Genomic DNA, 24,084 nt, shown 5'->3' on the forward strand with positions numbered 1-24,084 from the left:
TCAAGAAATGAGAGAAATATGACAGATTAGAATATTCAATGCAAGTTTCCAAAGCTTGAAGCTTTCTAGTTAAATGGGATTATTTGAAAATCAGCTGAAGGAAACAGCAGTCGGCAGTGGTTCAGGTCAGTCCTACCTTTCTGGTAACCTGGTAACTGAAGTGTTCATTAAGTGGACCTTGTCACATAATGGTCCACACCAAATATCTCCCTTAAAATATGATCCTGGGCATTCGATGGCAAAAGGGAATTACAACCAAAATGGTCCAAATTTAATGGGGGACAGTTGGGATCATCAGATGGGCAGGTCCAACTATCCACCATTCACCTGCCGCATGAACAACCAGGAAAGCCAAAAGGTGGGTCCCACATGTACAGGTCATTGGGTAAGAAAATGCTCAATCAAACAATGCATTTTTGGCCTTTAGTTTAATCAAAGAAGAGTAAGAGACAGTACCATCGAGCTCCCTGATAATTCTTTTTTCAATTGTGCAAGATCGTCATCGACAGATGAGGTCTCTAGCAGTGCAAACTGCAAAAGAACAGGTGAGATTTACGGAATGAATTTTGATATTTCTACAACTCAAAGCAATAGAAATAACTGAAAATGGTGCTCAGAAAAAGGGAAGCTAAGCTACCTTTCCTTCAAGATCATCGGTGGTTAGCTGATTAAGAGCTTCTGCTTGAGACTCCATAGCCAACACTGCCCATGAAGAATCAGATCATAAATAATTGCGCCATCATGCTTTGGCTTCAAAATCAAGTGTGTGTCGGTTGTTCGACACTATCAAGTACATCATGTGTAAACCTAGGGAGACATTCGGCATGCTGAACTCAGAGAACTGTTTTTCAAAAGTTCCAGAAAATTTTAACATTTGGTGGGTCCTGCCGTGACAGATCAGCCTGCATGTTGTTATGCGGGATTCTTCATGTGAAATGGGTTTGCAAATGTCTTGTCTTTCTAGAAAATTATGAAAGGTGCTTTTTCAGGAAAAGATCCTGCAAAAGAACAAACAGCTAGCTGACCTTCACGGAAGGACCCACTGTTTCCAAAATCCACATGTCAAATGGCCTGTATGCTCCTGAGATCAATACCAAATGATGTTTGATAACTCAATCTAATAACATAAAAAAGTATGTGATCAAATCACGATCAAGTTGAAGGAATAATACGACTTTCCTTCAACTCATGCAGATGCAACAGCAGCAACTACGGTACACAGGGCTTAATTTTTGGTAAACAATTTTTCAACGAACAGAAGATAAATGGAAACAAGAATGGAGATTTACTTGGTTTCACATTATTATCATTATATATATATATATATATATATATATTCACACACACAAGGGAAGTCTTACAGCAACATGGGGGGAGATTTCCAAACATATAACAAAGATCTAACCAACCCTGTTTTGTTAACAAGTGAGCAACATGAAGCAGACTAGGGATTTTTCTTCTTCTTTTTTTGTCCAATTGGGACATCCTTCACATCTCTTTAGTTCATAATTTTGGTTGTCAAAGTTGTTCAACAAGATTGTGAGATAGAAGAAATTGCTAGATGAATGGAAAAAGTTCCATGGTACCTGCTTACCAGAATAAAGGAGATAAACATAGCTGCGTTACCATGGGATTAAACCTATGTCATACTATGAAATTTTACAGGAGAACGATCAAGCAAAAGTTATGTCATGAGATGAAGGTATCGGAAAAAAAAACGTAGCTGATGGATAAACAAGGAGAGGAGGATCTCCACACAGTCTATATTAACTTCAAGAAAGATACAATAGGCTCCCAAGAGACAATCTGGAAGCTGATGAGTGTGGGAAAGAAAGGAGTCTCAAGGAGATTTATTGACATGATTAAGGAAATGTATGAGAGACCAGTAACAAATGTTGAGGACCACTAACAGAGAAATCCTAGATCCCGGTTTGATAAGTTCAGCTCAGCACTACTAACATTAGATAGTAGTTCATCTGAGAATTCTTTATTTGTTAAGAGATCTAAAGAAAGAGGGCAGTCCTACTTGTAAGGGAACTGAATAGGAATGCGGACCCATGTTTGTGTTGAGCTACCAAGGAAGAAGTACCCCTAAAGAAGCTGGAGCAAGGCCTAATTGAATGAAAATTCAGAGAGTTATTGATTGTGAGGGACCTATGTTCTCAGTCGGCGAAGCCTCACATTAAGTTTCCAATTTCCGTAAGTTCACACTAGGGGTTGACATTGAGCATGTATCTATTCGCATTGGTTATGAACGAGCTAATGAGGCATTTATGAAAAGAGGTCCTGTGGCGTATTTTGTTTGCAGATGACATAGCATTGATTGACGAAAGGAGGGAAGGCATAAACACAAGGCTTGAACTGTGGAGGGATGCTTAAAAATTTAAGAGACTTAAAATAGTTGGACTAAAACAGAGTATATGGGATGCAATTTTAGTACAAATATGAGCGGAATATGGAATTTGTTAATATTGCTGACCAAGAATTACCCCAAAATGACCGGTTTCAATATCTTGGGTTGATAATTCATGAGAGCAGTGAGATTAAGGAGGATGCTGATAAAATTAAAGCTTTGTGGGAGAAATGGAGATATGCCTCTGGAGTTTTATGTGATTGCCATGTACCAATCAAATTGATGGGGGGATTTCATAGGACGGTTATAAGAACAACAATAATCAATGAGACAGAATGTTGGGCTGTTAAGAACCAATACGTTCATAGGATGAGCATATAGCTGAAATGAGGATGTTAAAATAGATTAATGGCAGGACAAGGAAGGATAGAATTACAAATGAATGCATTCAAGGGAACTGAGTAGTGTCAATAGGTAATATGATAAGAACGTACACTCAGATGGTTTGGTCATGTTCTAATGGAGGCCAAGAACTGCGCATAAAGGGTGAGTGGGTCTAAGTTGAAAGCTCTAAAAGGGCAAGGGAAAGCCTTTCAAAAAATAAAAAATAAATTAAAAAGGCAAGGGAAAGCCTTTCAAAAAATAAAATAAAAGGGCAAGGGAAAGCCTTTCGAAAAAAAAAAAAATACAATAAAAGGGCAAGGGGAAGCCTTTTAAAAAATAAAAATAAAAGGGGAAGGGGAAGGGGAAGGGGAAGGCCCAAAAGGACATGAGTGGAAGTATTAAGAAATGGCTTAGTCACCTATGGTTTAACTAAGGAAATAATTCTCGTAGCTGAGTCGCTGACCCAAATAAGTTGGGGCAAGGCTTAGATGATGATGACCTCTTTAGTTCATAAATCACATTCATTAAGGTTACAAGTTCATGTTACATGTATATGGTTTACTGCTTAGTTCTAGTATGTTCCTAATATTGATTCTTTACATGATTTTATCATGCTGGTTTGATCAGGAGGGCAACGCATTGGATTGGAGAGAAGTTGGAGGAAAAGAAAAGAAAAGAAAAAAACCCACCCTTTTCCTCCATCTTTTCAAATGCTGAAAGAGCACTGCTCGTGTTGACATTTCCCAACATCTCATTCACCTTTGTTGCAGTCCTAAAGCAACAACGAAACATGCCCTTGAGTATAAAAAGTCCCAAGTACTTGTAGGAAAGTAAAATCAATTCCATATCATGACAAATGCTGATTTCGAATGATTTGCTACACATGTTTCTGTCCAAGAGTTACCATGGAGGAACAAAGCAAATGTGTATAAGATCCAGACCACCTCTTCAGTCGGCCACACCAAATATAGTCCCTGGCCAAAAATCAGTTGGGCCGAAGGATGTCGGTCCTCCTCAAACTAAGCACTAGGGTTCATGAACCATTCTTGGGCCATGACCCACATATGGTGGCCCTACCAGATGAGATATCCAGATCTTGTATGCACTTAACATGTGTCCATGGGAAACTTTGTAACTTCGGAAATTGTGCAATAGCATTCCTCTAATATTGCTGATGGAAAGAAAACAACTAGGAGTTGGGACAAACTTTGCAGACTGGGCACGTGCTTTGAGAGTGTCTTTCTTTGACTTGGCCTCCTGTATCTTGCTCTCCAAAAGCTGCAGAGATAAGGAATCCAATGAATCTTTTACACACAAACTAACACAATGCATCACTGAACTCCTATGAATCTAAAAAATCGAAACAATAAGAAAGCAATCATAATGGAGTTCGGAACAACATAGGAAACTCAGTGCTGGCAGCTTGTTCTCAATGCTGGTGATTTGACTGATCGGGAGCATGATATCCTGATTCAAAATTCCTCCAACATGTTCCTCAGCTAAGCCAGCAAGGCATGTGGCAAGATATGAATACTTCTAGTATCTGCCGTTAGAAAATTTTGTATAGGAAAGATAGGATCATGAGAAATTGGATCCTTTTCCATCCATTTACTTTCAACAACTTTTGGGCTTCCCTTCTCTGACCCATACTCTATCGGGGTTTCAATGGTGCCCACTATCTCAGTACAGCTGTCATTGGTTTAGGCCTCTACCAAGAATCAAGGCCGAACTCATATTCTTTAAACTTCCACTCATTTGTGAATCCTTCTGAGCAGATCAATGAATGATAGGGTACAATTTTGATACTTCCTGGTCTATTTGTAGTTCCAACAGCTTGCATTTCATTCTCTTTTTCACTTCCTTTCCTGTTCCAATGATCCGAAACACATCCTAATACAATATACCAGGACATGTTCATTCACATTGTCTGAGCAACCTCTACACATTTGTACCTACATCAACTACATGAGGCTCTAAAACAACTGGATTCCACTCAAAACCGACGTTTCTACTACCAATGCGCAGCAGCGCATGTGCAAAAGAAATAGCTACTACAAGGTAAGAAGCAAGATGCATGTTTCTAGTTATGCATGACAGGTTGGCAGCATCAGTCCAATAGAGACAATGATTATGTTCAATAATCAATCATAACTTCTCATAGTAAGTCACTTTGATGACAAATTGTCCAAGCGAATATATACAGTAAACCTACATTTGCCATCAACATTGAGACATCATGCATGAACATTGAATAATGGTAGCAGTTAAAAGCAATAGCTAAGGCTCTGTTTCATGAGGGAAAGAAAAGATAGAAGTCATAAGCGGCAGATATCATGATATCTTTTCTTCTTGGTATGGTTGGGTCCCAAAGGAGACAGCCTGGCATGAGCATGTCAGCTTTCAGTTCCCCTCCTAAATATCAGCTACAAAGATACTAAGCTAAGAGCGGAATGTCATTTGATCTTATTTTTTCAGGTGGGAACCTGCAAGCAACAGGTTCAAGCTAAGCCGTCACCATGGAACCCACCCATTCCAGGAAGAAAAGATATCCTGATATCACCAAGCAGGGCCTAATGTATCAAGAAAATAATCATTTCATGCACCAACAGATATGCAGTCCTACATGAGAAACAGCAGCAAAGCCAATCAGGGTTTCTTTGGTATTTCAAGCAAAGATAAGCAGTGATGAGGTTCAACAAAGACAACTAGCTGATATGAACAATGCAAGACAAACAATATCATCATCATTATCACCACCAAAGCCTTCAGCTATTTAAAGCCGGTGCATGACAAACAATATCATTATCCTAGATTTTCTCCCAGGTATTTGGAGTAAGCTTTTAAACAGAATATTGGCATAAGTTCTACAATCAGCAGCCACCAGACGTCCTCTTTTACCAGACTCTTAGAACTGGCCATGGTAGAAGCTCAAATACACCCCACTCACATGCAAAGACGGTTCCACCTAGTATGACCCCCGATCCAACTATTACACTCACTCCCCAAAGTGCAAGCAGGCAAAGTAGGAAAATGGAGCAACAATTGCCAGGCAAACCACTAGGCACAACGAAGAACCAGCAGCACACGTTACTGTCATACTCAAGTATTTGGCAGCATAAAATAGCAACGAACTTGCGGTACATGATTAACAACATGACTCATATGCCAATGCAGCCACACCCGGTACTGCACCTTAGTACAAGTATTGTATGATACCCACAAAGGGGAATTCAAAAACAGTTAAGGTCTAGCGCATTAAGTGCCAAACAAGCCTTTTGTACATCATAATGCTTTATTTCTATTTAAAACTTGTATTGCATTGTTCGTACCATAGTTGAGTTACCCATCCGATGCCCGAGGAAGGCCGCCAAGGGGGCCATTCCCAATCCATCTCACAATCTCTCAACAACAGTAGCCTGAGTAGTCCACCGGCAGCCAATGGGTACAAACCGGGAGCCCCCACGCCCAACCCCAAAGCCAATCTTTTTTCCCAAGGGTACAGATCCATTTTGCATGACAAACAATATTGGTACTATAAATAATGAGCAGGTATAGATCATCGCATTCAACTTATTAAGAGACTTGGTTTTGATAGTGACTTACCTGGGGGACTGGAATCGAGACAACTCCTTCATGATTGACTAGAATAGTTACAACTTATGAGATGTTTCAACTCAGTTGGGACATGTCATGTGTGCATGTTTTGTGGGTTGACTTGGAAAGGTGACCAGCGAAACCAAGTCGACTTGGTTTTTGCAAGTTGTGATCCCTTGATTGCATTGGAAATTCCAATCAAAGTTAAACAAATAAGAAAGCTTCTTAAATATCTAGGAAAGTTTGCCCTGAAATGCAGGGGCTTCCTTTTCTAAATAGTAGGAGTGGACAATAACAGTGAAGGAAACCACATCATTCCAAATGCAATTAGCAATAAAATGAGCCACAACACCAAGCACGGAATGTGTATTTTTATTCAAACATAGGTAAATGATTAATCATGGGTCATGGCTGACTTTATTAATATGAACTAATAGTCGTAGCAAATAAGTGGGGAAGCCATGTAGATATACTCTGTATTAATTGTTCTTTGACCTTTAAACTCAGAAGCATGTCACTCGAGAGTATGCTTTTAATGAATGTCAATTAAAAGCCTTGGTTTCCCTGGAGGCCACTCCTACGGAAAAAAAATCATCTGTTTTCTTCTTTTGCATACCCAGCAAAGTTGCAAAAAGATAAGTAGATAAAATAAAAGTAACTACTGCAACCATGCAGAAGGAATCAACATAAAAGGGGTAAAAAATGGAAGAACCAAGAAAGATAGTTCCACAGAATAAAGTAGCTGAAACATAATCAACTTCTGTGATGGATGGGCAGGACTCATTAGTGTGAATTTTGTGAGAAAAAAATAGGAAAAAAAAAAAACATACCCGAGTATTGGAGACAAGGTTCTCAACAACATTCTTCTGCTGATCGAGCTGTGTTTTCAAAGTGTTTGCATTATCCTGTAAAACAAAGCAAGCAAATTAAAAGTGACAGAAGACAGTAGAGAAAGCATCACGAGGCATTGCATATTTCTAATTACATTTGCCCACATCCAAATTATTTAAAGGAAATATGTTGTTCTTTGTTATATTCCTCCATGAGCAAACACAGATGGACATAGTGCATGGTCAAGAAAGTGGACAGATATACTGATACACATTGAAAGTTATAAAGCAATCCAAACACAAAGTTCACTACCCCAATCAAGGTTCCGAAAATCAGTGGGAGAGCATGCTGGCCTGGTGTGATTACAATACGGGGCACATTGGCTCCCTACTAGACCATATAGGAGCAATTCTTTTTTTTTCTTTTTCTTTTTTCTTTTTGTTACTTATTAGTGTTTTTGACATGAACTCAATGGCGTATAGGAATATTCCTTGGAAAGAATGTTGTGCATTCGTGTGAACATATTTTGTCATTGGAGGGGGGGTAGCGCTCCCAAAACGTATAATATATTTCTTTAATGTGTAAAAATTGCAATTTATTTGTTTAATATGCACGATTCTAATTCATATTTTACCATTATAGACATTTCCATCAAATGAGCCCTCTTTGCTTTGATTCGTCGAATCACACTCAAATCATGTGCTTTGATCGCCAAATAAATGGACAGATCTAGTTTCCAAATATCACATCTTCGTGTCACTGACAACACCGTTTCCCTGATCCTTTATGTCTAAGGTCAAGAATCTAAAGATGATCCTAAGATGGTTCAAATTGGAGATCAGGTTGGAGGCAGGCGTTGTGGCGAGTATTGCATCCATGTTGGAGTGTAGGGCTGGTTCGTTTCCTTCCACTTACCTTGGTCTCCCACCCTTTATTAATAAACCCAATAAAACTTTGTGGGACTGAGTCATAAAGAGATTGGAAAACGACATTGTCAGTGTGGGAAATTAAATACTTATCTTTCTGTGGTAGAATCACACTGATTAAGGCAGCCCTTTCAAACATGCTTGCATCCTTCATGTCTCTCTTCCATTGTCCAGAAAGTGTTGTGGAGAATGAGAAAATCCAAAAGCATTTCCTGTGACAAGTACCACTTTGTGTGTTGGAAAGATGTCTGCAAGCCCAAAGATTAGGGGAGTCAGGAAATAAGAATCTTAGGAGGATGAATACTGCCCTCTTAAGAAAGTGCTTTGTAGGTTTTCGGTAGATAACGACATGCTTTTGAAAACGGTCATTTGTGCAAGAAATGGCATGAGTACCAATGGATGGGAACCTTAGATTAGATCTTCATATGTTCCGGCATCTTGGAAGACTATTCAAAGAACTGATGCCTTGCTCAAAGAGGGGATTCAATTGGTTGTTGGTGATGGTTCTAAAGCACATTTCTAAGAAAACTAATGGCGGTCTGCCCAACCTTTCGCTTGTCTATTTCACAGTCCTTTTAGTGTTTGCAGGGACAAGGATGTGATAGTGACCCACTGTTTCTTGAGGGAGGTCCGATTGTTTGGAATGTTTACTTTAGAAGAAATCTCTCAGATTGCTTTCATCTCTCTCCATGCTATTCTTGCATATTTATTGTTTCCTCTCGCTGGCATAGGTAAGAGGATTTGGAAATGGCAACTGCTTGGCACTTTCGCTATGAGTTCTTTCTACAGGCAATTTTCAGGGTTGGGAGTCCAAAAAGCCTCATTCAAAGTGATTTGGAAGTTTGGGCATCCTCCTAAGGATGTTGCTTTTTGTTGGGTGGCTGGCCCTAACAAAAGCCTCACATTGGATAATTGAGAAATAGGCAAAAGAACAATAGCAAACGACTGCTTCCTTTGCCTGAGAGACAAGGAAAATGTTTGTTATCTTCTCATGCACTGTGATTTCTCCTAAGGGGTTTTGGCACTCAATCCTAAGTTTGTCTGGAATGGACTAGGTTATGCCAGAATCAGTTGGTGATCTCATTGATGCTTTGGAGCTTCGGCTCTAGGACAGAAAGGGGTGGCACTCTTTAGCATTTTGTTCTTCCAGCAATATGATGGTCTGCATGGAGGGAACAGAACAATAGAGCTTTCCGGAACCAATGTAACGAATTGATTTATCTCTTGGACTCTACATATTGAAAGAATTCAAAGGGTTTTTATCGGAAATACATGAGAAGGTGGGCTGAGGTCATGGCAGGAGTGGGATTCCAAATGCCTTCCACCAAAGTTGGGTAATGCCTCTAAGTGGGGTGCGGAAGCTTAATTTCGATGGTAGCTCATCACATGGGTGCTGTTTTTTGAGTGAACCATCGGGGATCATCAAGTCCAATGAGCAGAAGTGTGAACTTTGTGGCAGGGATTCAAAGAACTTGCTCCAACTAATACCCCATCCTTGATTATTGAAGGAGATTCAGCAAATGTGATTACAGGGGCGACTTCATCTGGGGATAATTCTTGGTGCTTTGCTAGATGTGTAGGGAAAGTTAGGGAATTGAAGAAAACCATATCAGTAGGATTTTTGCATGTGGTAGGGAAGCTAATATGTAGATATAGTGGATAATTTAGCTCAAAAGCACTCCGATCAGTGATTCCCTTCCTCCTGAAATTTTGACTCTTTTCCTATTGTTTTTTGATGGACAATAGTGATTTAATTAAGCAAAGAAACAAACCAAACAATAGCCACACAGTTTTTTTTTTTTTGTTCTTTTAAAACCTCTTATCCATCTGTGTATATATATATATAGAAAAAAAACTAAAAATAAAACCTCGATCTAGTCAAGAATAAGTTCCTAGCCTTCCTCTGAGGTTGATATGAAGAAAATACATGAAAAATGTGAGGGAAACATGAAAATGACCTCTTACAGTGTATCGGAAGTGACACAATACACGGGAGCATACTGGTAGCAATACCGACCAATATGCCTAGCGATCTTTGAAGTGGGCCATTTCACTCCCATATCAAGTATTAGTACTTGACTACTGGCTACTATGATAGCATATGCCCATTTCAGCCAATAGGGTAGACATATTTGGTACCATGACCCAATTAAGAAAACAGAGCCTAGATGAACCCAAATGCCCACAACTGTGAAATACGACAATGGTATTGATGAAGATGGGAAGAGAACTTAGGAGAAGTTGATAATCAAACTGTTACAGGATTAGCTTTGGAGTATCTATGACTGCTTATCAAATAACTAAGCTAGCTTTGCTATCCATAATAACATTGCAGAATTATCCTTATAGACTAGCACGATTCATGAATGGTGAATGATTTTTTAATATTTAATATATGATTTATGGTTCCTCTACTTCTGAGTTTTTATTGATGTTTAATATTATAAGGTGATGGACTCATGATAAATGTTCAATAATGACTTTCTCCATTTATTAGGTAACTCTGATTACAATCAACAGATCAAAAATTTTCAAAACAAAATCAATGAATAACGAATGATGTTGTTTGTCATCAACTGATGTCCTCTAAAATTTTTCTATATCTACCACCCACCACCCAATAATGGGTAGGAATCTCAACACGCACTTCAAAATGGGCACTTGAAATTCACATTATGAAATGATTGAACAAATCCCATCATTTTTCATTGGCTTGAGATGAAGTCCACACCAACTCTCGTTGGTTACAATGCGCATTTAAGTATTCTTTCCTTTTCCTTATCTTTACACTATTCTTTGAATTTTATTATTATTATTATTATTATTTATTTTTTTTAACACATGCACACACACCCCCACACAAGATTCTTTGAATTAGCAATAGAGTTGCTAGGTCGAATGTAGGTTCACAGTTGATTGCCTTATGCTTCACTTGGATTTTCAATTGGATACTTTTCATTTTTAAGACATTGGTCAAAGGTGACCCAATAAGGATGATATTGTTAAGGATGGTGTACCAACAATTAGCCTTCGAGGAGCCAACATGGTTTAACAGTTTCCTATAGTTGGACAAAGCATGAAGTGAAGCAACAATAGATTTAGGTGTGGAAGCAGGGAAGCACCTGTTTCAAAACTTTAACAAGATAAATAGCTAAGAAACAGGAGCGTATATATTATCCTAAGCCTAGCGTAACTTCGCTTTGGTCACTCTACGATGACTTACCTCAAAATTGGCAAAGTAAGTGCAATGTTAGGGCTTCCCAGAGAGAAGCCCGGGTGCAGACTTCCTTTCGGTAGTGCAAGTCAGGAACACAATTTGAAGCAGTAAGGGCACCTGGTTAGAAGGATATGGCAACTAAGTGGTCTCCCACTGGGGGGAAGCTGGAAAACTTCACACATAGCAATGCCCTTCTCGAGTCTCAGCAGTCAGCACACCCTTCAACTTTACATAAAAACTCTAACTTACACAACAACTCTACTAAGTGACAAAACTCCTCAAAACCAAACAACGTTGAGGCATTGAGTAGCTTGGAGTTGTTTGGCGGATTAGAGGGTGTTTATGTTCCTCGGGAGGGTAACAATGGGACTATTGAGGAGTTCTTCAGTTCATTTCTTCTACTAGTTGCTCAAATACTTTGAACAAATAGTCTTCTCTCTTTCAGGTCTTGCCTCACTTGCATTTGTCCAATGTGTAAACCAAGGTTTATGGAGAAATAGAATCCCCTAACTTGAGGCTTTGTATACTTTGGTAAGGAATAGAATCCTTGACTTGAGGCTTTTGTACAGTATACTTCAGTTTTATGTTCTGACAAGTAGATGACAAGGTTCCATAGTCTAGACCATTGGACTGGAGCATCCTATCCGGCAGTCACCCAAAAATTCCTCAGTAGGACAAACCCTTTCAATTGGTAGCCCACATGTTGATGCTTAAGAAGAGCACTGAATGGTCCACAGTCAACTGAAGTCCCAAGATTGGTTACTAGGATCTTGCACTATGGGAGGTCCTGGGGGCCTAGCCATCCACGGGAGGACATGGCATTCCAGTGGTCTGGATTACTGCAATGTGGTTCCCACTTGTCAGAACTGAAACCTAAGTATATCCAAGGGTCCTGTAATTCCCCGCATTTGTAATAGAAAAAGGATAGAAAAGGTGACATTAATACCATGAAAACCTGAAACAATCAAATTCAGACTGTAGTTTATCAGAGAATTTAATGATAAACGAGATGAACTGCCCAAAGGAATCAGAATTAGAATATTAATGACAAGATTGGGTTTGTTGTCAAATACACAGTCAAAACAACCAGTTGATGAATTGCTTGACCCGATGACCAGAATGCCTACCAGAATCTCTTCTGCTCAAACAGCCAATTCTTTCCCCACAATAGAGATGACATTAGGAGTCTGTAAAACCTGTTTGCTAAATCGGTTTTCAGCAACCCTAAAACAAAATGCAGCCACAGAAGTTACATGTTCTTCAAGTGTAACTGAAAATAAATAGCTGCCCTTTGGGTAGTCATTAGGCACATAATATTCATTAAAACCTGTTAAAGTCCCTTGATATACATTGATACACCATCCTCTAATGGCTCGAGCTTTTAGATCAAGTGGTTGTTTGACATGGTATCAGAGCGTAGAGACCTCACATTGATTCAGGGCCTGCTGATGTTAGCAACTGTATGTACTGTACAGACAGTTTTGCATCGGGAAGAACATGATTTGCTAGAGCTTGATTTTAAAGGAATGATGGTGATTTTTGCAGGATTTTTTAAGCTGACTTGAAGCATGTTTGGGCCGTTTTTCAAGTTTGGCGGAAAAAACCCCAAATCTTCATATTTTCACAATCTCTCCCAAATCAGTAAGGATTTTTTGGGGATTTCTCCCTAAGGTTGGTTGGGTTTACCATGCGAAGGCATCAATGGGGGTTTTTCTTATCAAGTGTAGGTATTTTGGTGTTTTCCGGCCACTTTAGAGGTGCAGCTCCACCGTCTTTGGCCCCCTGTGGACCCTGGACATACAACACATGATCTGGTGCATACCTAGTGTGCTCCTTTTCATTTTCTAGCAGTGTGATGTGCCTATGCTAGCCTCTTTGTGGAGTTTCCTGCTGGTTCTTGACTTTTCTCTTCTTTCTGGACTTGTAGCCCATTGTTTGGGACCTCTATTGTGTGGAAAATTGTCCAGGATAATCCAAAGATTGTTCTTATTCGCTATAATCCTCCTTAAGTGTTTGTGGATCATATGGATGACAAAAGTTCTTCCAGATCTGGTGCAGGGTCTTTGGATTTGCACCCATTGTTGATTACAACTGTCAAGTTGAATGGTAATAATTATTTACAGTGGGCTCAATCCGTGAAATTATTTTTGGGAGGAAGAGATAGACTCACCTACATATTAGATAATGCTCTAGACCCTACATATGGACATTGCAAAACTTGGACCAAGGAGAACTACCAAGTAATGGCTTGGTCACTTAACAGTATGGATCCGTCTATCAGTAACTCTGTTTTGTTTCTAACTTCTGCAAAGAGAGAGAGAGAGAGAGAGAGAGAGAGAGAGAGAGAGAGAGATACCCTACATGACATGTATTCACAAGCAAGGAATTTATCAAGAGTTTTTAAGTTGATTTCAGATATTAGTGAGTTTCAATAGGATTCCCGATCTTTAAAGGAGCACTTTTTTGCCCTTCGAGGTATGTAGGATGAGTTGGATCTCTATCATCCTCTTTCGTCCATGTCCAAAAAAGATTATGATCTTGTTTGTAAACAATGGGAAGAAACCCAAAGCATGCAGTTTCTTTCTAGTCTTAACTCTGAATATAAAGGTGTTCGTGAGTAGATTATTGTGATGGATCCTCTTCCCCCTTTGACAACAATTTATGATATGGTCCAGTGTGTTGCTACCTCATCCACATCAACCTCCGTATTATCTGATAATTATGCATACGCAGTTAGTGAACAATCTTCTTTCAATCATGCATCTAGAACACCTAGGTGTGCCCATAACTTCGGGTATAGCAATCAAGCCCGGGGTCGTGCTATCAATCGTGGTGGCTACCGTGGCCGAAGTGGATGTGGACGCGGCTGTGATGCATCTCGCAGTTGCATTTGTTGTGGGGGCACAAATCATTCTATTGATCGGTGTTGGAAACTTGCGAGTACCTCTTTGGCTAGTAATGTACCTTCTGACGTTAATCCAGCTTCACAACCTACACTTGGAGAACATCAAGGGAAGTCTCCTTCAGGTGATACTGTCCTCGTCTCTTGAGAGATCTATGATTCCTTCATGAGACTCCAAATTCGTAATAATCATGATGTTTCCAAAGCCGTTGTAGCCCAGTCAAGTACTGTTCTCCATGTATTCTCGTCTCCTTCGTCCTAGATCATTAACTCTAGAGCCACCTCTCACATGACTGGTAAGCCTCACCTGTTTAATTCTTACCTTCCTTCTAATCAGTCACATTTTGTCACTGTTGTGGATGGAAACCAAACCCTTATATCTGGGATTGGTACCATGAAGCTTTCTTCCTCCTTGCATTTGTCATCGGTTCTACATGTTCCTGGTTTTCCTCTCAATCTACTATCCGTTAGTTCTCTTACGAAATCCTTGAATTATTTTGTAACATTCTTTCCCTCTCATTGTGTGTTTTAGGACCTCCAAAAGAAGCGGATGTTTGGTGGGGGCCATGAACGTGACGACATTTACTTCCTAGATGATGCACCTGTCATAGGAACTATTGCTTTATCCTTAGATAGGAAGTCTGTGTCCAGCTGGCATTGTCGCTTAGGGCACCTATCCTTGTCTAGATTAAAGCTTTTATTTCCTTCAATCTTTGTATCTAAAACCTTATATTGTGAGACATGTTCTCCAGACATCACCGGACTGTCTTCCCTCCTAGTTCATCTGACAGGAAATGTAGGCCTTTTGAGCTTGACCACTCTAATGTCTAGGGCCTGTTCCTGTTATCTCTTTTTGGATATAAGTATTTTGTCACATTTATTGATGATTGTGCTCAAATGACATTGTATCGAGCAGAAGGTCAAGTGTTCGAATCTCGAAAGTAACAAATATGCCTCGGTAATATACTCTCCCAAGGGGGGGGGGGCTAAAATCCCTTGATATACATTGATACAACATCCTCTAATGGATTGAGAATTTAGATCAAGTGGTTGTTTGACAAAACCAAGGTCTCAGAAAGATCCCGAGGGAAAGGATAAGTGGGGAGCATATAATGAGGCATAGGGAATGAAACAAAACTGGAAGTGGTCTTCTTCTTTTTTCTCTTTTTAACTGTTATTCCATAAAAAAAAGAAAAAGGTTGCAGCCTAAAAATACAAATACACAAATGAACACCAAAGGAAAAAACACCAATACACACCCGCCCTCAAAGCCTGAAAAAGAAGCAAAGAAATCGAAGCTTCCACCCATTCTTTTTACAAAAAGAAAGGGCCTTCTGAAGCTCCTTTCTTCTTATCTGGAAGTGTTGCACTACGATTTGAAGAAAAAACGTACGTGGGGCCTAACATGCAAGAATATTGTGGGGAGTTATATGAAAATTAGGCAGTAAATGACGCTTAACACTTGGGCACTCAAAAATGATACAATTGGCATACACTATCTCAAACTAAACCAGCTAAACTATGGAATCCATTGTTGCCCAAGTTACACTCCGAATGAACAATCCTAACCTCAGATCCATGGATATTGTTTGTTGAAATAGGACCATTGCATATTTTTTCAGTTTTTACTTTTAACCAATCTTATAGTCAGATAATCAAATAAACTTAACTTTTGGTTCATGGTGCATCTAAACTGGGGTCCATGATTTGGACACTTTAATTTGACTTATTTGTATGCCACGCATGCAATTTCTACGTAATTTTAATGCCTGCATATCATCCATCATCACACTCTGCCAAAGTATCAAAGCTTTTCTCAATATTAGTGACTCCAGATTCCAGGTAAAAGCTACGCATAAGTTGATCAGCCATGCTAAACACTTGAATAAGATATTTCCACAAAATTGGAATAAACTGAGTTACAAGAGCAAGCAAAATGCCCATGCAAGTTTCTCGCCAACATTGTGTGTAAGAGGGGGGGGAAAATCCATTGTCCACCACGATATTAAACTGAACCACCATTTTTTTTGTCCTATATGAGAAATACTTACAGCATAAGATTTACGCCTATTGAGAGCTTCACGAGCAAGATCCTCTTGTCCTTTCTCAAGTGCAAGTTGTGCCTTGCGGTACCTATTCTTAAATAAAATTAAAGATAGGATTACATGAAAACCAATATTCCTAGATCTCGCACACTTAACACTATGATGCAGTGTTACCATTCATCGGAAGCTTGCTGTGCAGCTTTGTATTTGTTTTCCAACCGCTTCTGAGATGCTAAAACCTTAAAAAAGAACAAAGAAATTGCAATTTTGAATATAGAAATAGTGAAAACTAGCAAGAGAAATCAGCACTGATGTGTGAGCTATGTTGCACGTGGGGTATCTAGTAGTGCCAAAGAAAATATGAAAAGTACCTGTGCAGTGGCCTGACGCATCTTTGTCAAGTCATCATTCATTTCAAGCACGGTTTGCTCCAAGATCTTTTCTGGGTCTTCTACAGAACTTATGATCGCATTTGCATATGACTACACTTAGGAGAGAGATACTAAATTGTATTGTTAGTAAGAAAATGAATTGAAAAATCAAAGCTGCAAGCAATGTATAGTACAATAAAATGATCTCATGAAAATGCCTGCCCTACATGTCACCTTAATAACTCTAGCAAACCGGTCAAAAAGGTTCATTTGGGCACCAAGTGCACCCCCACCATTGCACCTTGTTCTGTTCGAAATGGCTACCCCTGTAGCCTTTAGAGCTCCCACTACAAACAAGAAACATGTTGCAAAATCTCCTAAGTTCTTGTAAGTCAACGGTTCAAATAAAAAGCAAAGGAACAGTATCATGTATCTTTCAATAGAAATAGAACGTTGGTTCATCATCCTTGGTAACCAAGGCACACCACTTACGAAAATTGTGGTGCCAGATACACATCGACATGTATGTTCATAGAAAACCAATCTGTATATTTTCTGAGTTTCTTTGTAGCCTAGTTCCAACTATTTGAGGTCAGCTTTATGAATCCTATTTCACCAAAATTACGGTTTTAGTAAATCTATCCTATTTCACCAAAATTACAGTTTTAGTAAATCTATCCTATTTCACCAAAATTACAGTTTTAGTGAATCTAAGGCCCTATCTTTAGTAAGTGAACAAGCTTCCATACCCCTGCTCACCACCTCGATCCCAGTCCTCATGGGTCTTCCCATCATCCACCTTAAGAGCCCTTCATCCCTACCAAAGTTCACCTCCTTGAACCACCTCCAGTTTTCTTAGCACATGGCCAAATGATTTCATTCTATTCTCCATCCTCCTATTAGGCTTACTCATGGGCTGCTTCTACGACCTCATTCTTGATTCTGCCCTTCTTAGTCATTCCGCACATTCATCTTAGCATCTTCATCTCTCCAATAATCATTAGTTCATTACTCACATTGTTTCATAACTGCCAACACTACTCCACATAGCATAGCCAGTTGAATAACAGTAAAACACACTGTTGAAATTCCATAGTGTTATGTATTCTGACACCTCACTGGGGATGGTCAGGCGCTCAAAATGTTCTACATGTTGGGACCTGCACGATAAAGTTAGACCGTTCAGATCGTGGGAACCATTATAGATGTGAATGCCAATTGAGTGGTGACCTGGTCACCACCCACCTCCATGGTGGCAAGACTTTGTGGGCCCCACCGTGATGTATGTGTTTTATCCACGCCATCTGTCCGTTTTTTTTCCAGCTCATTTAGGCATGAGTCTTAAATTGAAGCAGATCCAACGCTCAAGTGAACCGCACCATAGGAAACAGTGAGGATAATGACATCCACCGTTGAAACATTTGTGGCCCAAATTTTCTACTTGAATTTTACTGACATACACAGCACTCACATAGCAATCCACAGGTATATTGCCATTTTGCACATGGGCTGCTTTTATGACCTTCATTCTGATTCTATCCTTCACAGTCACCTCATACATCCATATTAGCATCCTCATCTCTCCAACGATCATTCTCTACTCGTATTGCTTCATAATTGCCCAACATTGCTTCCACCAAGCATAGCCAGTTGAATAATGGCGTTACAAAATTTCTCCATCAGTTTTATTGACATAATTGCCCAGCACTACTTCCACGAAGCATAGCCAGTTGAATAACAGTGTTACAAAATTTCTCCTTGAGTTTTATTGACATATTTGGCACCCATATAACACCCATATAACACCCCCGAGGCATATTGCCACTTCATCAAAATTCAATTATATTAGAGGCATTCTCTCAATCCCTACATCCTTCTGATTTATAAAGCCAATAACAAAACATGCCACTTTGATTTGAAACAGATTCATATTCTGATTGGGAGCTGTTGGATGTCATTTACATGCAGAGAGCTGCATATTTGTGAAGAGATCGCATCAATTGGCTGTCGGGTCATACATGACACACTGACAGTAAAGATTTGATCAAAGGCCTGACAAAAGGAGCCCTCTTATTTGAGTAGCAGGCAAAGATTGGCTTGGTGACAAAACCTCACCATTTGGTAATTTAAATAAGATGGTTACCCTTCATTAAGGTTCAACTACTAAACAAACACATAAACGAGGGATGTGTGGCTTTGGGACTTTTTTCCTCTCTTTGAAAACTAAAGATCTTCGGAGACTCATTTCTAGGGTTGAGCTTGTCCATCCCTCTTATAGTTTACTTCTTGTTAAATCTCATGCTCCAAGATGTTGTTTAGAGTATTCTATGGTGCTATTCTGCCAAAGCAAGGTATTTCGTTGCCCTTGTGGGTCTCCTTTGATTTGTTTGGTGATTTCTGATTACAAATCGTGAATTTGTGCTAAGAGAATAGCTATATTGTTATTTTGGACTATTTTTATTAAGCAGACGGGGTGAGAATGTTTACAGGCTGGTAAAATTCAACAGTCTAAAGTCTAAACCTCTTGTACTGTCCCGTATACACCTGAGATACGTTGGTTATTTGTGTCACGTGATATCAAAGTGGTATTAGAGCAAGTTGATCTAGGAGATCCTTGCTGGACCATAGAGAACAATCATGTAATTGCTGTTGTGATGGCTGCACGTGGGACACGTCACACATGGTAGATGTAGAGGAGGAAGAGGCAGGCAGGACGCGTTCCAACATCTCCAACAGCAGACAACGATATAATAATGCAACTAGTGGAACAGTGATAAACTCATGAGGGAGCAAAACTATCACCAACAGGTACAGACAATGCTATTAATCATAAGTCTGATCACAATCGCGGCCACATCTATCTAAGGATGCTGGGGGAGGTGGCAAGATAGAGGAGTTCAACTTGATGTCAGAATTGGGGGTGAATGGTAAAGGATCGGTTATTCGTACCTTATAAAAGAACAGAGATTTTGGAGCCCATGTCAAAGCAGGTGAATTTCGTGGAAGATTGCAGCCTGGCAAGTTCATTGATTGGATGGGAAGTATTAACCAATTCTTTAAAGATATGCCGGATGATGGGAAAGTGAAGTTCTTTGCAGTGAAACTAAAGGGCATTGCTCTACTTCAATAGATAGGTTTTTTAATTTATTTTTATTATAATTATCTTCTTCTTTTTTTTTGAAAGGTTACGGTTTTATTGAATGACCATCCAAAAGACCAAAGAATCACAAGCCGACCCAACTGCTACAAGAGAGATCACAACCACGCAAGTGGATGATAACGAAGCTCATTCTATTATATCATTTTTTCCCTATTGAAAACCCCTGGAACATTCCCACTTAGATTACAATTCCTATTTCCCCATAGCATCCACACTCTGGCAAGCAAACCCAACCTCCATATTCTCCTACCTCTCTTGGCAACTCCACCCCCTTGCCACAACCAAAATAAATCTGTCATAGACTTCAGCATCACCTAAGCCATCCCAAACATTCCCAAGAACCTCTCCAAAACCCCCCTAGCAAACAAGCAATGGACAAAGAAAATGGTCCAACAACTCACTCCACTAACAAAGCGATTAAACATTGCCAAGGACCATCCCCTCTTCCGCAAATTATCGATCATTAGCACTTTGTTCCACCCCACAAGCCATGTAAAAGCAACTACCTTTGGGGGGGATCCATAGGACCAAAGATACAATGTGTGCATGCTAAGTTGCTAACCGCTTCCAAAGGGTACCCACTAAGGGCGTGTTTGGACAGTCAAGAGGGATGGAATTAGGTGGGATTAGGAGGGTTATCCCGCGCCATCCCATCCTGTCTGCTGTTTGGGATGGCGGGGATGTATTTCATCCACTGCGCCCTCGTAAACGCCGCCCAGATCCTGCCAATCCCGGGATGCATGTTTTCATCGCTATGTGGGGCCCACCGAGATATCAATGAGATATCCACTTCGTCCATCATTTTCACCAGCCTACATTTAACCATAAACTTATTTTGAGGCAGATATCCATCAGTGAGTGGGGCACACCACGAGAAGCAGTGGAGATGCAAAGCCATCCATTAGTGACAGTCCAAACACTCTGCGGTGTATCCCATGGGCTATCCCAAACCCATGGGATCAGGGGACAAACATTGACACCACCATCATTACATTAAATTCCATTCCATCCCTCCTAATCTGATGGGATTGGTCTGGCCATACACGCCCTAAGCATCATGTAGAAGGATTGCACGAAAAAGCACCCAGACTCATCCCCAAGCCACACCAACGAATCTGGATCTGAAGAAAGCACTAACTCGGAGAGTTGCTACAAACATATGAATTCCTCCACCTCCTCTAGCAAGTTCCTTCAACAAAGGGGGAGCCACACTCCTCCAAAGCCGAGAGACAAAAATCATTGAGCTATAGGAATTTCCAAATCCATGGAAACTGAAGCCAGCCTCGGGAAATCATCTTGCAACCTTCTCCCCCCTCCCCCCCAACCGCACATCCTTCTGGAACCTAACCCTTCCACCTCCCACAGAAAACCCCATCGCCTTGTACAAACATGACTTCTTCATCCACCACCCCCTTTCCGTAACATTGTACTTCCTAGCTATTACTTCCACAAACTTTCCTCCTTGCCAAATCTCCAATACCATTTTCCCAATAGGACCTTGTTCATGGCTCCAACTTTCTTTATCCCCACGCCCCCTTCCTCAGTCCGCTTGCACACATCATACCATTTTATGAGGTGGAATTTGCTTTTCAATGGATAAAAGTTTAGGCAGAAAGGCATTGATTTGGGAAAGGAAAACAAAAATCAGATCTTCGGAAAAGATGAAGGATCAATCACATTGTCGATTCCTACCAATGAATACACGCGATCTTTATTCTCACAACCCCACCAACTACATCCAGAGACCAGGTCCATACATGAGTACACAAAGGAATTTTACCAGATGTTGGCCCAAAATCACTCTAAGGAGACAGCCGAGTAGTCCATTGTATGGTATATCAATGAGCTGTGTGTGCCAATTCAGGACCAAGTGCATCCACCTTGTCTAAAAGGTTGAAATGCTCATCAACTCACAATGAAGATCAAAGAATAGCAGAAAAGGAATTTGTTCCAGCAGGTAGCAAACGATGAGGTTGCATCTAGTTCACCTAGGAGGATATAAGATGAATATATAGAAGGGGACATCCTTAAAAAATGTGACATCCATTGAAACGAATTGTTTGCCGAGGACCCCCTCCCCCTGACAATAGAACTTGTATCCCTCTTTGGCGTCCAACTTGTCATGATGAATGATAGGAAACACACACACACACATGCACGCCCACCCACACACACACACACACACACACACACACACACCCCTACACCTTGGAGGGGTATTAAAAAAAGGGGATTTATCTGAACACTTCAGAACATTCATCTCCAAAAGAGGTACACGAGCTACTTCTAGGAGATGCATGCTTTTTTATCTCAGCTATTCCATTCTATTGAGGAGTAAAAGGGAATGAAGTTGAGATTCGATTTTTCATTTTCTGTCAAGTGGGATTGGAAAAAAGATAGAATGCAATCTCCAGAATTATTAGAATGTATGATTTTAATTTTTGCAACAAACTTATTTATTTATTTTTTTGCATCAAACTTCATCTTAAACAAAATAAAAAATAAAAAGTAAAAATTACACACACTGATTTGTGACTATCTTATGAAAAATCTTAATGGTAGAAAAAACTTCCTCATTAGACTTCAAAACCTAGACCTAGGTGGTTAAGGTGCAACCATCCATAAAGGTCACATAGTATTTGTAACCAAATGCCGATTTGACAGGAGAGAGATCCCCGAGATCAAAGTGAAGAAGTGAAAAAGGGAACCATACATCTTTAATTTACACTACTAGGTTACAATGTTCGACAATGTTTGGCAAGTTGGGTTGTTTCACACAAATATCCTAGAAGATTTCCAAGACCCTCCTCATGAAGAGTTACCAGTTGACCTTCCCCCAAGAGAGACATTCAACACCAAGCAAATTTGGTTATGGGCGTCAATTTACCAAATATTGCTCATCACCTTATACGTGCACATGAGCATGAGTTGAGAAGACAAGTGGAAGAACTCTTACAGAAAGGGATGACAACAAGAGCATGAGTTGATGAGCAGTTCTTGCCATGTGGATCCTGAAGAAAGATGGTTCGTGGCGAATGTGAGGCCATCAAGAAAATCACCGTAAAGTATACTTTCTTTATCTCAAGACTTGAGGACATTTTATATATGCTCAACCTCTCTCGAGTATTTTCCAAGATTGACATTCAGAGTGATGCAGGACAGATGGCCTAGCCTAGAATGATGCAATGAGATCATCAACAGATTAACTAAGACAATTTATAGCACAAAATAATGCTAATCAATCACAAGCTTAATGAATTCAAATATTTAACTATGCTCAGATTCAAGACTAAATCACTAACCTGTCGATTAGATCTTATAAAAGATGATTAGGTAGGACCTATGGAAGGTAGGACTTCCATCTAGCATAGGAATTGATTGAATCCTAAAGGGAATCTCTTAGTTTGTTAAAGGGTTTAAGAACTAGGGTTTTGGGATTTGGGAATTTTGGATTTGGAAATTAGAGTTTTGAGATTTAGGACGATTTAGGGTTAGGGTTTAAGATTAGAGTATTGGGAAATCTAGGTTCTAAGATTGGACTTGAAGGTTTTAGGCTTAGGGTTATGGATTTTAGAGAGAAGCGAGCAAGGATCGAAGAAGGAAATAGGGAGGAGATGGGTTGGCCGTACGGACAGCTGTATGGTCTTGTCTGTACGGTTGTATGGTCACATGTGGAGGTCCGTACAGTGTTATAGTGTAAGTAGGCCTAGGTTTAGATGGATTTTGGAGGAGATTGTGGATGGATTTTAGGGAAAACAAAGAAAATAAAGGAGTAGAGAAAGATTGAGAGAAATTGAGGAAAGTAGAGGGAGACAAAAGAAAAGAAAAGTGTAGATATTACCTTGAAAGAAGAAAATAAGAAAGATAGATAAAATGGAATCACTCCATGGCTTCACACCACTCTAATCATGGGAGATTTTGCTTCATCTCTAAGCAAAGAGAAAGTGATTTTTTTTTTTTAATTTCATATCCAATAATAAGCTAAGGTGGGGATGTCCAAGTCTTTATAGTTTCAAAAAAGACTTTTTACAAAAATACGCTCCTAGCTTTTAAAAAAAATTACATAAAGATGATTAATGAAATAAAATTTGGTCAGAACTCCCTAATCTCAACAAAATTATACGGTAAACCAACAAAAAATAACGAAACATATAAACAAACTAAATAAACTAAATTATTTCATGGCCCATGATCAAGATGTCCAAAGACGATGATCCAACGGTCGAAATGGTCCAACTAAGTAGCCTACATGCATCTTCCCAATGTGGGGCCTTCAAGGATGCATAATCATATATGTGGAG

At 39.7% G+C, this 24,084-nt stretch overlaps 1 protein-coding gene across 2 annotated transcripts in view; it reads right to left on the reverse strand.

Moving 5' to 3' along the window:
- Positions 1-24,084, reverse strand: part of LOC131235721 (probable membrane-associated 30 kDa protein, chloroplastic) — a 30,739-nt gene that overhangs the window by 397 nt on the left and 6,258 nt on the right. The window contains exons 2-10 of one of the 2 annotated variants that reach the window (XM_058233040.1): positions 16,858-16,970; positions 16,624-16,734; positions 16,427-16,491; positions 16,259-16,340; positions 7,162-7,236; positions 3,945-4,015; positions 3,427-3,509; positions 638-702; positions 457-531 (exon numbers count right to left, since the gene is read on the reverse strand). In XM_058233040.1, coding sequence (XP_058089023.1) covers positions 457-531; positions 638-702; positions 3,427-3,509; positions 3,945-4,015; positions 7,162-7,236; positions 16,259-16,340; positions 16,427-16,491; positions 16,624-16,734; positions 16,858-16,970 — 740 coding nt within the window. Of the gene's footprint in view, positions 1-456; positions 532-637; positions 808-3,426; positions 3,510-3,944; positions 4,016-7,161; positions 7,237-16,258; positions 16,341-16,426; positions 16,492-16,623; positions 16,735-16,857; positions 16,971-24,084 lie in introns of those variants that run through there. The other variant, XM_058233041.1, reaches the window with a different exon arrangement.

This window comes from Magnolia sinica, chromosome 19 (genome assembly GCF_029962835.1).
Source record: "Magnolia sinica isolate HGM2019 chromosome 19, MsV1, whole genome shotgun sequence".
Lineage (NCBI taxonomy): Eukaryota > Viridiplantae > Streptophyta > Magnoliopsida > Magnoliales > Magnoliaceae > Magnolia > Magnolia sinica.